Below are 14,936 nucleotides of genomic sequence, written 5' to 3'. Positions count from 1 at the left end.
CTTTTTTGGATAATCTTGACACCCCCTCTCTTTCTCAAAGACAGAAAGAGTCCCTAAGATCTCCCATTGATTCAAAGGAAATCTGACTGGCAATAAAAACATTGAAAATAAAAAAATCCCCAGGCCCAGACGGTCTTACTGGAAAATATTATAAGCCATTTGGACCCATATTAATTCCATGATTACATAAACTGTTAAATGATATTCAACAAGGTCTACACAAATTTGACTTAGACATCAAGAAAGAAGGACAGCACTCCGGTACATGGAATATGCTTTTATTCCAGGTTCATACAAGGATCCAAGGCGTTGGGCGTTGGATCCTTGTATGAACCTGGAATAAAAGCATATTCCATGTACCGGAGTGCCGTCCTTCTTTCTTAATGTCTAAGTGAATTTCAGCAGTGGGGACGCTGCGGACAGAGCACCCGATTGGAGCAGCAAATAGGGAGTGTGAACTTGGAGCGGTCCCCCCTTGTGAAGTCAAGAAACTACACAAATTTGACCCTGAAACATTGGCCTCACAGATTGTGGTAATTCCCAACATGGACAAGGACCATACCATTGCAAAAATTTTAGACTTATTTCAATCTTGAACTTAGATATTAAATTGCTAGCAAAAATTATGGCCACAAGACTTAACACCTTCCTGGACCTACTAATTCACAAGGATCAGTCAGGATTCATCCCAAAAAGGCAGGTAACAGATAACATTGCAGACTAATTAACATATTACACATAGCTAAAACGAAGTCTATACCCTCTATGCTCCAATCTTTATATCTAGAGAAGGCTTTTGATACAATCTCATGATTATATTTATGTAAAACTCTCTTGCATTATGGTTTCCCAGAGCCCTTTCTCAATGTTATTCTGGCTCTCTATGATAATCCAACAGCACAGGTTCAGCATATGGGCTTCCTTTCACCTATATTTGCGATAGGCCGGGGCACACGGCAGGTGTGCCCATTGTCCCTCCTCCTGTTTGCCCTAGCCATCGAACCCCTTGCAATTTCAATTAGAGCACAACCCCAAATATCCTTTGCAACGATCTCATTACTCAAAGTGAACGCTAATAAAATGGAGGCCTTAAGCATCAATCTTTCCCCCAGTTTGACAAAACTGCTCGAAATTAATTTCCAACTCCAGTGGCAACCCCAAAAACTAAAATACCTAGGAGTGGAACTGCACCGGGACTATGAATCAATCTCGCATGCTAATTATAATAAAATCTCTTAGAAGATACAACATTTTATAACCTCATGGAGCAACCTTAAGCTATCCTGGATGGGGAGAGTCAATGCCTTAAAAATGTCAGCCTTACCTCATTTACTATATCTGTTCAGGACCCTCCCAGTCTCACCCCCTACAGGTATGTTAAGCTCTTTACAAAAATCTATGAATACATTTTTATGGGACGGTAAAAGAGCAAGGTTAACATTTATAACAGCAGCCAGACATCGCTCTAAAGGAGGCCTGGGAATTCCAGATTTCAAGAAATACTACATGACTGCCCAGATCTGCCAGCTGATCCAATGGCACAATCTTCACACCATACATGCTCTGACCAAAACCAACAAACTACTATCGTGGCAACAGCTACAAGACTCTTACAATGCCCACAGAGTGAATACTATAGATACTTGCAAATCAGAAGCTATATATCTTCCTTATGGTCGGACAAAAAATTTCCTAACCCGACTATTTTTGAAAAGATGTGCTTGCAAATACTCACACGAGAGAAGGCTATTTCAGCAATATATGATCATTTGATCCACCTGACCCCTATCAAGGAGTTAAGGTTTGTTCAACTATGGGAAAAAGACTTACACATTTGTATAGAGGCGGATCAATGGTCTGATATACACTGCTCGGTGAACATACTGTATCTATCCAAGAAACTTCCCAGAAAGTACTACACCAGTGGTACATGGTCCCCTCTAAATTGGCAAAATGGTACCCTCCATGCTCCCCTCTATGCTTTCAGAGCTGTGGCCACCACGGTTCGTTCTTAAACATATGGTGGGAATGTCCAAAGGCGGTCCAATTTTGGATACAAATCTACACACTGATTACAAATGTGACCGGACTATCACTAAAGAAGGACCCAGGAGAGGCTCTGATCAACAAGAGGATTCCAGGAATTAACAAATTCACTAGGAAATTGATAATGCATATTTTTTCTGCCTCCAAACAGGTCATAGCTTCAGCCTGGAAGTCCCCCATTTTACTTTCCTGAGGTTTAAAGGAGGCTAGACAATGTCCTCATTCTTGAGAAACCAACTAGCTACACAAATGGTGTACAGAAATCTTTCCACAAAGTTTGGTCCCCTTGTTTATCGTACCGGAATATTTCATTAACCTAGGTGTTTTCTAATGCTCTCCCACTCTGACCCAGCAGATACCCTACATTTTCCTGACCCAATGCTGTAACTGTAAGTGCAGAAATGAGGACAGTACTCACAGGTGTTAAAGGCAATTGTTTCTTTAGTTTAATGGTTTACTTTTCTTTTACTTTCTTTTTTTTTTTTTTTTATATATATAATTTTATTGCCTGCTACTGATGCAACTCTACTAAAAAACTCAGGAATGCAATTTATGTAGCAATGTGACTTTATATTACTGCAGCCTGGGAATTGTCCAGTACCTGCAGACTCTGAGTTTTACTATGTGCATATTCTTGCCATATGTTGATATTTGAAATTAAAACTTTTAAATATAAGATGTCCAGCAGATGTTTCCTGGACATCTGCTGAATGTCTCCTGGACATCTGCTGGACAGGATTAGGTAGAGCAAGGGTCTCTAGTAAGAAGTGCTAGGTACTTCAGCTAGAGAGGGTGATAGCTAGCATGGGTAGCCCAGACCTCAACGAGGAGGTAAGCCAAGATAGGGCGTAAGTGACACTTTAGGCCCAGTGCGAACATCCTGAAGCAGGGATCAGAAAAATTCATATCCGGAGTAGGGCAGAGGAGCATAGAGCGTATGCCGGATTGCTATTGGAAGGTGGTGCAAGGCCCTGATAAGAGATGTGTCTATGGCAACTGGGGTTGTATTTTTGGCTAGTGGAATGCTTTACATGGCTGTTGATGAATCTGCCTGAAAAAATGAATGTGTATAAAATCTGTGTTTGCCGATAATGTGAAAGCCTGTCTGAATATGAGCACAAACTGCCCTGCTAATAAATCTAATTTTACACAACTTGGTATTGGACTCCTGCACTTTAAAGGGGATGTTCACCTTCCAAACACTTTTTTTCAGCAGGGACAAAGATAAGAAATGTATCAACTAAATGTATCAATTTAGAACAGTTTACAGATTCAGCGACCCCCCTTCCCAGAGCTCCTTTAGAAGGTGAAAATGACACTTTACACTTCAATATTAGACAAACCGTCACACAAGAAATTGAAAATAATTGGAAAAATTCTTTATTACTGGTGATCTATCTGAAACAACTAGTTGTTACTGATGCAACTCTACTAAAAAACTCAGGAATGCAATTTATGTAGCAATGTGACTTTATATTACTGCAGCCTGGGAATTGTCCAGTACCTGCAGACTCTGAGTTTTACTATGTGCATATTCTTGCCATATGTTGATATTTGAAATTAAAACTTTTAAATATAAGATGTCCAGCAGATGTTTCCTGGACATCTGCTGAATGTCTCCTGGACATCTGCTGGACAGGATTAGGTAGAGCAAGGGTCTCTAGTAAGAAGTGCTAGGTACTTCAGCTAGAGAGGGTGATAGCTAGCATGGGTAGCCCAGACCTCAACGAGGAGGTAAGCCAAGATAGGGCGTAAGTGACACTTTAGGCCCAGTGCGAACATCCTGAAGCAGGGATCAGAAAAATTCATATCCGGAGTAGGGCAGAGGAGCATAGAGCGTATGACGGATTGCTATTGGAAGGTGGTGCAAGGCCCTGATAAGAGATGTGTCTATGGCAACTGGGGTTGTATTTTTGGCTAGTGGAATGCTTTACATGGCTGTTGATGAATCTGCCTGAAAAAATGAATGTGTATAAAATCTGTGTTTGCCGATAATGTGAAAGCCTGTCTGAATATGAGCACAAACTGCCCTGCTAATAAATCTAATTTTACACAACTTGGTATTGGACTCCTGCACTTTAAAGGGGATGTTCACCTTCCAAACACTTTTTTTCAGCAGGGACAAAGATAAGAAATGTATCAACTAAATGTATCAATTTAGAACAGTTTACAGGGTCAGCGACCCCCCTTCCCAGAGCTCCTTTAGAAGGTGAAAATGACACTTTACACTTCAATATTAGACAAACCGTCACACAAGAAATTGAAAATAATTGGAAAAATTCTTTATTACTGGTGATCTATCTGAAACAACTAGTTGTTTGAAGGTGAACAAATCCTTTAAGATAACTTTTAGTATATTATAGAATGGCCGATTTTATGCAACTTTTCAATTTAATTATTTGCCTTCTTTTACTGACGCTTTCCAGCTTTCAAATGGAGATCACTGACCCCATTACAAAAACAAATCATCTGCAAAGCTACAAAATATATATAAAATATATATTAGTCGTCTCCTAATCACATTCCAGTCTATTATTCAAATCAGTGCATGGTTGCTAGGGTAAATGGGACCCTAGTAACCAGATTGCTGACATTGCAACTTGGAGAACTGCTGAATACAAAGCTAAATAACTCATAAATCCCAAATAATAAAAACTGAAAACTAATTGCAAAGTGTTTCAGAATATCACATACCAGCCCTCTAATATATATATATAGTTCCCCAGGCTTGGATAGATATAATGACCACAGGCAAAGCTGTAAGTGGGCAAGGCCAATGCCCATCCCCCACACTCACTTGCACTGAGCTGCATAGTGGAAAAACCAGTTTGCATGAATACTTCTGACAGAATTCCTCCACCTATTGAGACTGAGGGGCCGGGGTCTGTAGAGAATTTAGAGTTGAAGATCTGAGTGAGACCTGCAGCCCCTGGTTAGAGGCAGTTCTGGGTGCAAACTCCCAGGCTTTGGCAGGACACCCCTCTACTGAGCTTTACTGGACTCTCCCTTGGCTGTACTAGTACTGACTCCCAAATAACAAGTGTTTTCCGCTGGGACCCTGGTCTATTTACTTTTAACCACAGGGGTCTTACAATAATTTAACAAACTAGATAACAATAGTGTTTTCCCACCATAACATCTCCAAAGGTAACTGTCCAGCTGTTGTTAGAGCAGCAACTCCCACAGCCCCCACCACAAGGAATTTACATGGCTGGGAGTTGTAGCACAACAATAGAGACACAATACTTGTAACTGATTTGGGTACACATTCCACTCTATGAGCAGTAGATGGTGCCCAAGCCCAGCAAATGAATTGGTTGCCTAGCAACATGTCACGCTAGGAAGTGCTTTCATGAAAACAACAGCAAGGCCTGGGAGAGAAGAGAACGGAGGGAGCCGGAGAAGAGACCTGCTGTAAGTTCCAATGTGGAATTGCTTAAAAATCAGGGATGTCTGGCTACTGTTAACCTGCAACTCTCAGCTTCCCTATGTCATTCAGGGGCTGATGGGATTTGTAGTTTAAAACAGCTTGTGGGTTGCTGCCTGATATCCCTGAGCTCCATTTAGGTTTGCCACCTTTTCTGGAGAAAAATACCGGCCTTCCTATATATCTATCTTTTTCCCCTATTAATAACATTGGGATCAGCCATCATTTTTACTGGTCAGGCCAGTAAAATGCCGGCCAGGTGGCAACCCTAGCTCCATTAGAGTTTTGCATCAGAGTGGGGTCATAGCCATATGTCTTGAATTCAGCCCTGGGTAAGCTGTTACTGCCTTGAAGATGTCGCTTAGCTCCATGTCATCAGGAAGATGATGATCCAGCCCTGGTATTTCTGAAAATATATTTCTTGTTACCAAGGGATGTAAAGTAAAATAGGCTTTTAGATATGTCAGGAATGGTTCCTTGTCTCCTTGATGACATCTTTGTCTTTCAGCTTCTAGATTGTAAGTTCTTGGGCAGGCCTGGATTTGTGGGAAGTCTACAAAGGGCCGGGCTTAGAGCAGCACATTTTTAGGGGCGCCCCATTGCCTTATTGCTAGGAAGGCAGACTGGGGAAAACTCTACCTGTCAAAACTTCTCTCCTCAGTGCGGCCCCTGATTTCTTTCTTTTGGTCGAGCAATTTGTAGGTCAGTTTCGGGGCTGGGTCCTTCGAAAAGAGGGGACACTTTGAGCTGGTCACTGTAGGTGGATGTGGCACGTAGTACTAGGGTTACCAGTTAAATCTGTCCTTGCTCTTGGGAACAGGCCAGAAACCCCCTGATAACTTCCAGATATTCTAGAACCAGGTCATAGCTGCCAGCATTGAATATAATTTCCAGGGTCACTTCTACACTGGGCTTTTGTGCCATACGAGAAATTCCTTAAAAGAGGGCACATAATGCCATACTGTACCTATGCAATATTTTCTGGGCATACATATTTGACTTATTATTACATCTAATATTTTAAACACCCCCTTTTCAATAATTCAGGTTATAGAGTGAAAATTGATTGTAAGCTCTTGCAAGTCTAATCCTATTTTTTTTTACTCTGTAACCCTTGCTTGTTAAATTATTATTAATTATAAATTATTATTATTGTTAGCATCCAACTGCATTTATGCATCTATTGAACATTTGCGAAAATCCCATTTTCATTTTCTGTCTTAAAGCTGCCGTTCGATGACATGGACATTACAAAGGGGAGCCTAGATGAAATAGCGAGACCTGCTTCTTCCTCCAGATCCCGTCCAGGTAGTCGGGTTTCCACTTCTTTGTCAACAGAGAAGCCAAAGCGTAGTTCAACTTCTTTGTCTTTGGAAATATTGAACCCTGAGCCTGGTTTTTCAGAGGTAAATTCTGATGAATTCTTATATGTATGTTTTTTCAGTGGCATTTTGTCAAAGTATTAGAAGGGAGGACATAGGCTGCAAATTTGGAATGTCAATGTCTTCACTAACTAAAGGGATTTACATAATCACATGATGTTCTCTTTAAACATGGTTATCGGAACCGTAAGGAAAAGAAAGCCTAATTCATCCCTGACCATAGCTGTAGCTGTGTTCCAGCCAACGCCTTCCAATAACGTGTCAAACGGGTCTGATCGAAGGCACACATTCTATAGGGGAGTGGCTGCTGTGATTACTTTGCCAACAGGGTAGGGAGCTGCTGTATGTTTTGCCTTCCACCAGCCAACATGTACCACACTAATGGGTATAACCACAGCTTGATAAAGGGCCATTGTTTGGCTTGAAATGTTGTAACTGTCCTGATCATTATGCCTAAGAAAAGCAAAAAAAAAAGCTTTTCAAACAGATATTCCTGTTGGTGCTGTCTGCTACAGTGTTTGTGGATAACCACAGTTTAGGGATGTAGCGAACGTCGGAAAAAAAGTTCGCGAACATATTCGCGAACTTGCGCAAAAATGCGAGCGGTTCGCGAACGGTTCGCGAACCCCATAGACTTCAATGGGAAGGCGAACTTTAACATCTAGAAAAGACATTTCTGGCCAGAAAAATGATTTTAAAGTTGTTTAAAGGGTGCAACGACCTGGACAGTGGCATGCCAGAGGGGGATCAAGGGCAAAAATGTATCTGAAAAATCTGCCTGTGTGTGCTTGGAAGAGATAGTGTAGGGGGAGAGCTGTTAGTGATTTCAGGGACAGATGATAGTAAGCTTGCTGGCTAGTAATCTGCTTGATACTGCTCTGTATTGGAGGGACAGAAGTCTGCAGGGATTTGAGGGACATTTTAGCTTAGGTAGCTTTGCTGGCTAGTAATCTACTGTTCTCTTTAAACAACTGCCATACGTTGACCTTGTAGGCATTGTTTGCCCAGTTTTTTTGGACGCAGCCACTGAAGCACAGTTGCCAGAAAAAATATGCCATATAAATGCTGAAAATAGTAATTTTTCGCCATACGTTGACCTTGTAGACATTGTTTGCCCAGTTTTTTTGGACGCAGCCACTGAAGCACAGTTGCCAGAAAAATTATGCCATATAAATGCTGAAAATATAAATTTTTTTGGTTGCAGCCACTGAAGCACAGAGGCCAGAAAAATTATGCCATATAAATGCAGAAAATATGCATTTTTTTGGTCGCAGCCACTGAAGCACAGTTGCCAGAATAATTATGCCATATAAATGCTGAAAATATAAATTTTTTTGGTTGCAGCCACTGAAGCACAGAGGCCAGAAAAATTATGCCATATAAATGCAGAAAATATGCATTTTTTTGGTCGCAGCCACTGAAGCACAGTTGCCAGAAAAAATATGCCATATAAATGCTGAAAATAGTCATTTTTTGCCATATACGTTGAGTCAACGTATGGCAAAAAATTACTATTTTCAGCATTTATATGGCATATTTTTTCTGGCCTCTGTGCTTCAGTGGCTGCGGCCAAAAAAACTGGGCAAACAATGCCTACAAGGTCAACGTCGTTGACCTTGTAGGCATTGTTTGCCCAGTTTTTTTGGCCGCAGCCACTGAAGCACAGAGGCCAGAAAAAATATGCCATATAAATGCTGAAAATAGTAATTTTTTTGGTCGCAGCCACTGAAGCACAGTTGCCAGAAAAATTATGCCATATAAATGCTGAAAATATAAATTTTTTTGGTTGCAGCCACTGAAGCACAGAGGCCAGAAAAATTATGCCATATAAATGCTGAAAATATAAATTTTTTTGGTTGCAGCCACTGAAGCACAGAGGCCAGAAAAATTATGCCATATAAATGCAGAAAATATGCATTTTTTTGGTCGCAGCCACTGAAGCACAGTTGCCAGAAAAATTATGCCATATAAATGCAGAAAATATGCATTTTTTTGGACGCAGCCACTGAAGCACAGTTGCCAGAAAAAATATGCCATATAAATGCTGAAAATAGTCATTTTTTGCCATACGTTGACCTTGTAGACATTGTTTGCCCAGTTTTTTTGGTTGCAGCCACTGAAGCACAGAGGCCAGAAAAAATTAAACCAGTAGGGTTTGCACCCTAGTTTGTAACGGTGGCGGAGGGAGGAGGAGGACGCTAAAGGACAGCTGTGTGTGGAGTCATGAGGCTTGAAGAGAAGGACAGCTGCATAGAAGTCAGAACAAGTCTTCCGGCGTGCAGTAACCCTCCGAGATCCACCCCTCATTCATTTTAATAAAGGTCAGGTAATCGACACTTTTGTGACCTAGGCGAGTTCTCTTCTCAGTTACAATCCCTCCTGCTGCACTGAAGGTCCTTTCTGAGAGCACACTTGAGGCTGGGCAAGACAAGAGGTTCATGGCAAATTGTGACAGCTCTGGCCACAGATCAAGCCTGCGCACCCAGTAGTCCAGGGGTTCATCGCTCCTCAGAGTGTCGATATCTGCAGTTAATGCCAGGTAGTCCGCTACCTGCCGGTCGAGGCGTTCTTTGAGGGTGGATCCAGAAGGGTTGTGGCGCTGCCTTGGACAGAAAAACATTTGCATGTCTGACGTTACAGACTGGCCAAAGGGCTTTGTCCTTGCAGGTGTGCTCGTGGCAGGATTACTGGCACCTCTGCCCCTGGAATGTTGATGAGTTCCTGAAGTGACATCACCCTTAAAAGCATTGTACAACATGTTTTGCAGGCTGGTTTGTAAATGCCGCATCTTTTCGGACTTGTGGTATGTTGGTAACATTTCTGACACTTTATGCTTGTACCGAGGGTCTAGTAGCGTTGCGACCCAGTACAGGTCCTTCTCCTTAAGCCTCTTGATACGGGGGTCCTTCAACAGGCATGACAGCATGAAAGACCCCATTCTCACAAGGTTGGATGCAGAGCTATCCATCTCCGCTTCCTCATTATCAAGGACTGCATCATCCACGGTCTCCTCCCCCCAGCCACGTACAAGACCAGGGGTCCCCAAAAGGTCACCACTAGCCCCCTGGGAAGCCTGCTCCTGTTGGTCCTCCTCCTCCTCCTCCACAAAGCCACCTTCCTCCTCTGACTCCACTTCTGGCACCTCTCCCTGCGTTGCAGCAGGTGCCTGGGTTCGTTCTGGTGATTCCGACCAGAAATCGTGCGCTTCCAGCTCCTCGTCACGCTGGTCTACAGCCTCATCTGTCACTCGTCGCACGGCACGCTCCAGGAAGAAAGCGAAGGGTATTAGGTCGCTGATGGTGCCTTCGGTGCGACTGACCATATTTGTCACCTCTTCAAAAGGTCGCATGAGCCTGCAGGCATCGCGCATAAGCACCCAGTAACGGGGGAAAAAAATCCCCAGCTGTGCAGATCCAGTCCTACCACCCAGTTCAAAAAGGTACTCGTTGACGGCCCTTTGTTGTTGCAGCAGACGTTCCAACATAAGGAGCGTTGAATTCCAGCGAGTCTGGCTGTCAGAAATCAAACGCCTGACTGGCATGTTGTAGCGCTGCTGAATGTCAGCAAGGCGTGCCATGGCTGTGTAGGAACGTCTGAAATGGGCCGACACCTTTCTGGACTGGGTGAGAACGTCCTGGAATCCTGGGTACTTGGAGACAAAACGTTGGACTATTAAATTTAACACATGTGCCATGCAGGGCACATGTGTTAAATTGCCTAGTCTCAACGCTGCCAACAGATTGCTTCCATTGTCACACACCACTTTTCCGATCTGCAGTTGGTGTGGGGTCAGCCACCGATCGGCCTGTGACTGCAGAGATGACAGGAGTACAGATCCGGTATGGTTTTTGCTTTCCAGGCACGTCATCCCCAAGACAGCGTGACAACGGCGTACCTGGCACGTCGAATAGCCTAGGGGGAGCTGGGGGTGCACAGGTGTGGAGGAGGAGAAGGAGGACCCAGCAGCAGAGTAAGAAGAAGAAGAAGACGAGGTAGAGAGCGATGGAGGAGTAGAGGTGGTGGCAGAACCGCGTGCAATCCGTGGCGGTGACACCAACTCCACTGTTGTTGTTGAGCTACCCATTCCCTGCTTCCCAGCCATTACCAAGTTCACCCAGTGGGCAGTGTAGGTGACATACCTGCCCTGACCATGCTTGGAGGACCATGCGTCAGTAGTCATATGGACCTTTGGCCCAACACTAAGTGACAGAGATGCGGTAACTTGGCTCTGCACATGTTGGTACAGGTGTGGTATTCCCTTTTTAGAAAAAAAATTGCGGCTGGGTACCTTCCACTGCGGTGTCCCAATTGCTACAAATTTGCGGAAGGCCTCAGAGTCCACCAGCTGGTATGGTAAAAGCTGGCGGGCTAAGAGTGCAGACAAGCCAGCTGTCAGACGCCGGGCAAGGGGGTGACAGTCAGACATTGGCTTCTTACGCTCAAACATGGCCTTCACAGAAACTTGGCTGGTGGCAGATGACTGGGAATGGGAACAGGTGGTCAAGGTGGAAGGCGGAGTGGAGGGTGGTTCAGACGGGTCAAGGAGAGCAGAGGTAGAGCAGTAAGATGCTGGACCAGAAGGAGTGTGGCTTTTAGTTTGCCTGTTGCCTTTGAGGTGTTGCTCCCAAAGTGCTTTGTGCTTGCCGCTCATGTGCCTTCGCATAGAAGTTGTACCTATGTGGCTGTTGGGCTTACCAAGGCTCAGTTTCTGACTGCACTCATTGCAAATTACAATGCTTTTGTCAGAGGCACACACATTAAAAAAATCCCACACTGCTGACTTTTTGGAAGTGTGCGATCTGGCGGTAACAGTAGAAGTTGGCGGAGTTGGCGGTATTGGCGGCAATGGCGGGTGCGTTGGCCGGCTGAACACAGGTGCCGATACATGTTGTTGCCCTGCTGATCCCTGCGGGCTGTCCTCCCTGCTTCTTCTAAGTCTTATTCTCCTACTGCCTCTCTGACTCTCCGTCTCTCCATCTGAACTACCCTCCTCTTGCTCTCTTCTACTAGGCACCCACAAAACATCAATCTCCTCATCATCATTCTCCTCAGATGCATCAATTTCTTCTGACACATCACAGAAGGAAGCAGCAGCGGGGACCTCCTCCTCATCACTCATTATGTCCATCTCTATCGTGTTCTCTGCCAGAATTAAATCTGGTGTAAGGTCCTCATCTCCTTCATCTTCTTCTGGCAATAATGGTTGCGCATTACTCAGTTCAAGAAACTCATTGGAAAATAACTCCTCTGACCCCAGTGAAGAAGGGGCACCGGTGGTGGAGGAAGTGTTACGTGGGGTGGCCATAGCAGTGGAGGATGAGGAGGATGTTGTGGTAAAGTTAGAAACGGTAGAGGATGGGGTGTGCTGTGTAAGCCAGTCAACTACCTCTTCAGCATTTTGGGAGTTCAGGGTCATTGGCTTTTTTAAAACTGGGAAATTTGCTAGGGCCACAGGATTGCATAGCAGCACGGCCCCTAGCACGGCCTCTGCGTGGCGGCCTGCCTTTGCCTGGCATTATTTTTAAAAAAACAACAACAACAACAAAAACTCAGTTGGTTTTTCTGGAAACGATAATACACACAGCTAGATGGCGGGTTGAAGAAAACACTGTGCAAATAATGCCTACAAAGTCAACGTATACACTACTACAGCGGTGGATACGGATTACGTAAAATATATGAATGCTGCTTGAAAAAAAGTAACTCAAGTGGTTTTTCTAGAGACGATAATATTATCAATATTTAGACAAAATGTGAACAAGGTCACACAGCTCGATGGCGGGTTGAAGAAAACAGTGTGCAAATAATGCCTACAAGGTCAACGTATACACTACTACAGCGGTGGATACGGATTACGTAAAATATATGAATGCTGCTTGAAAAAAAGTAACTCAAGTGGTTTTTCTAGAGACGATAATATTATCAATATTTAGACAAAATGTGAACAAGCTCACACAGCTCGATGGCGGGTTGAAGAAAACAGTGTGTAAATAATGCCTACAAGGTCAACGTATACACTACTACAGCGGTGGATACGGATTACGTAAAATATATGAATGCTGCTTGAAAAAAAGTAACTCAAGTGGTTTTTCTAGAGACGATAATATTATCAATATTTAGACAAAATGTGAACAAGCTCACACAGCTCGATGGCGGGTTGAAGAAAACACTGTGCAAATAATGCCTACAAGGTCAACGTATACACTACTACAGCGGTGGATACGGATTACGTAAAATATATGAATGCTGCTTGAAAAAAGTAACTCAAGTGGTTTTTCTAGAGACGATAATATTATCAATATTTAGACAAAATGTGAACAAGCTCACACAGCTCGATGGCGGGTTGAAGAAAACAGTGTGCAAATAATGCCTACAAGGTCAACGTATACACTACTACAGCGGTGGATACGGATTACGTAAAATATATGAATGCTGCTTGAAAAAAAGTAACTCAAGTGGTTTTTCTAGAGACGATAATATTATCAATATTTAGACAAAATGTGAACAAGCTCACACAGCTCGATGGCGGGTTGAAGAAAACAGTGTGCAAATAATGCCTACAAGGTCAACGTATACACTACTACAGCGGTGGATACGGATTACGTAAAATATATGAATGCTGCTTGAAAAAAAGTAACTCAAGTGGTTTTTCTAGAGACGATAATATTATCAATATTTAGACAAAATGTGAACAAGCTCACACAGCTCGATGGCGGGTTGAAGAAAACAGTGTGCAAATAATGCCTACAAGGTCAACGTATACACTACTACAGCGGTGGATACGGATTACGTAAAATATATGAATGCTGCTTGAAAAAAAGTAACTCAAGTGGTTTTTCTAGAGACGATAATATTATCAATATTTAGACAAAATGTGAACAAGCTCACACAGCTCGATGGCGGGTTGAAGAAAACACTGTGCAAATAATGCCTACAAGGCCAACGTATACACTACTACAGCGGTGGATACGGATTACGTAAAATATATGAATGCTGCTTGAAAAAAGTGACTCCGGTGTTTTTTCTGGAGACGGTAATATTATGGATATTTAGACAGAATGGGAACAAGGTCACACAGCTCGATGGCGGGTTGAAGAAAACAGTGTGCAAATAATGCCTACAAGGCCAACGTATACACTACTACAGCGGTGGATACGGATTACGTAAAATATATGAATGCTGCTTGAAAAAAGTGACTCCGGTGTTTTTTCTGGAGACGGTAATATTATGGATATTTAGACAGAATGGGAACAAGGTCACACAGCTCGATGGCGGGTTGAAGAAAACAGTGTGCAAATAATGCCTACAAGGCCAACGTATACACTACTACAGCGGTGGATACGGATTACGTAAAATATATGAATGCTGCTTGAAAAAAGTGACTCCGGTGTTTTTTCTGGAGACGGTAATATTATGGATATTTAGACAGAATGGGAACAAGGTCACACAGCTCGATGGCGGGTTGAAGAAAACAGTGTGCAAATAATGCCTACAAGGCCAACGTATACACTACTACAGCGGTGGATACGGATTACGTAAAATATATTATGGCTGCTTGAAAAAAGTGACTCCGGTGTTTTTTCTGGAGACGGTAATATTATGGATATTTAGACAGAATGTGAACAAGGTCACACAGCTCGATGGCGGGTTGAAGAAAACAGTGTGCAAATAATGCCTACAGGGCAAATAATGCCTAAAAGGTCAACTTATACACTACTACAGCGGTAGTAAAATAAAAAAAAGTAAAATAAAAAAAAAATGAATATTAAAAAAAAAAATTAAAGTTGGTGCTGCTGAACTACTAGGAGCAGCAGATTAGCACACCAGTCCCACTCCCCAACACTGCTAGACTAATAGCACTGGGCTCTTATAGTAGTAGTAGTAGTAGTAGTAGTAAAACAACAAAAAAATAAATAAAAGCAGTCCTTACAAGGACTACTGTTATTGCAGCAGTCAGCAGATGAGATCAGAAGCAGGACAGCTGCCCACTGCAGCTACATACAGAGCACTGCAGTAGAAGGTAGATTACTAGCCAGCAAAGCTACCTAAGCTTAAATGTCCCTCAAACCCCTGCAGACTTC

The 14,936-nt window shown here is 43.0% G+C and overlaps 1 protein-coding gene across 1 annotated transcript in view; it reads left to right on the top strand.

Annotated features, from left to right (window-relative positions):
• Positions 1-4,856: 4,856 nt before the first annotated feature.
• Positions 4,857-14,936, top strand: part of fsip1.L (fibrous sheath interacting protein 1 L homeolog) — a 44,698-nt gene continuing 34,618 nt past the window's right edge. The window contains exons 1-2 of the mRNA XM_018231287.2: positions 4,857-5,460; positions 6,700-6,879. Coding sequence (XP_018086776.1) covers positions 6,715-6,879 — 165 coding nt within the window. The 5' untranslated portion in view covers positions 4,857-5,460; positions 6,700-6,714. The remainder of the gene's footprint in view (positions 5,461-6,699; positions 6,880-14,936) is intronic.

Source organism: Xenopus laevis, chromosome 8L (assembly GCF_017654675.1).
Source record: "Xenopus laevis strain J_2021 chromosome 8L, Xenopus_laevis_v10.1, whole genome shotgun sequence".
NCBI lineage: Eukaryota > Metazoa > Chordata > Amphibia > Anura > Pipidae > Xenopus > Xenopus laevis.
This window is presented reverse-complemented; position numbering and strand designations above follow the sequence as displayed.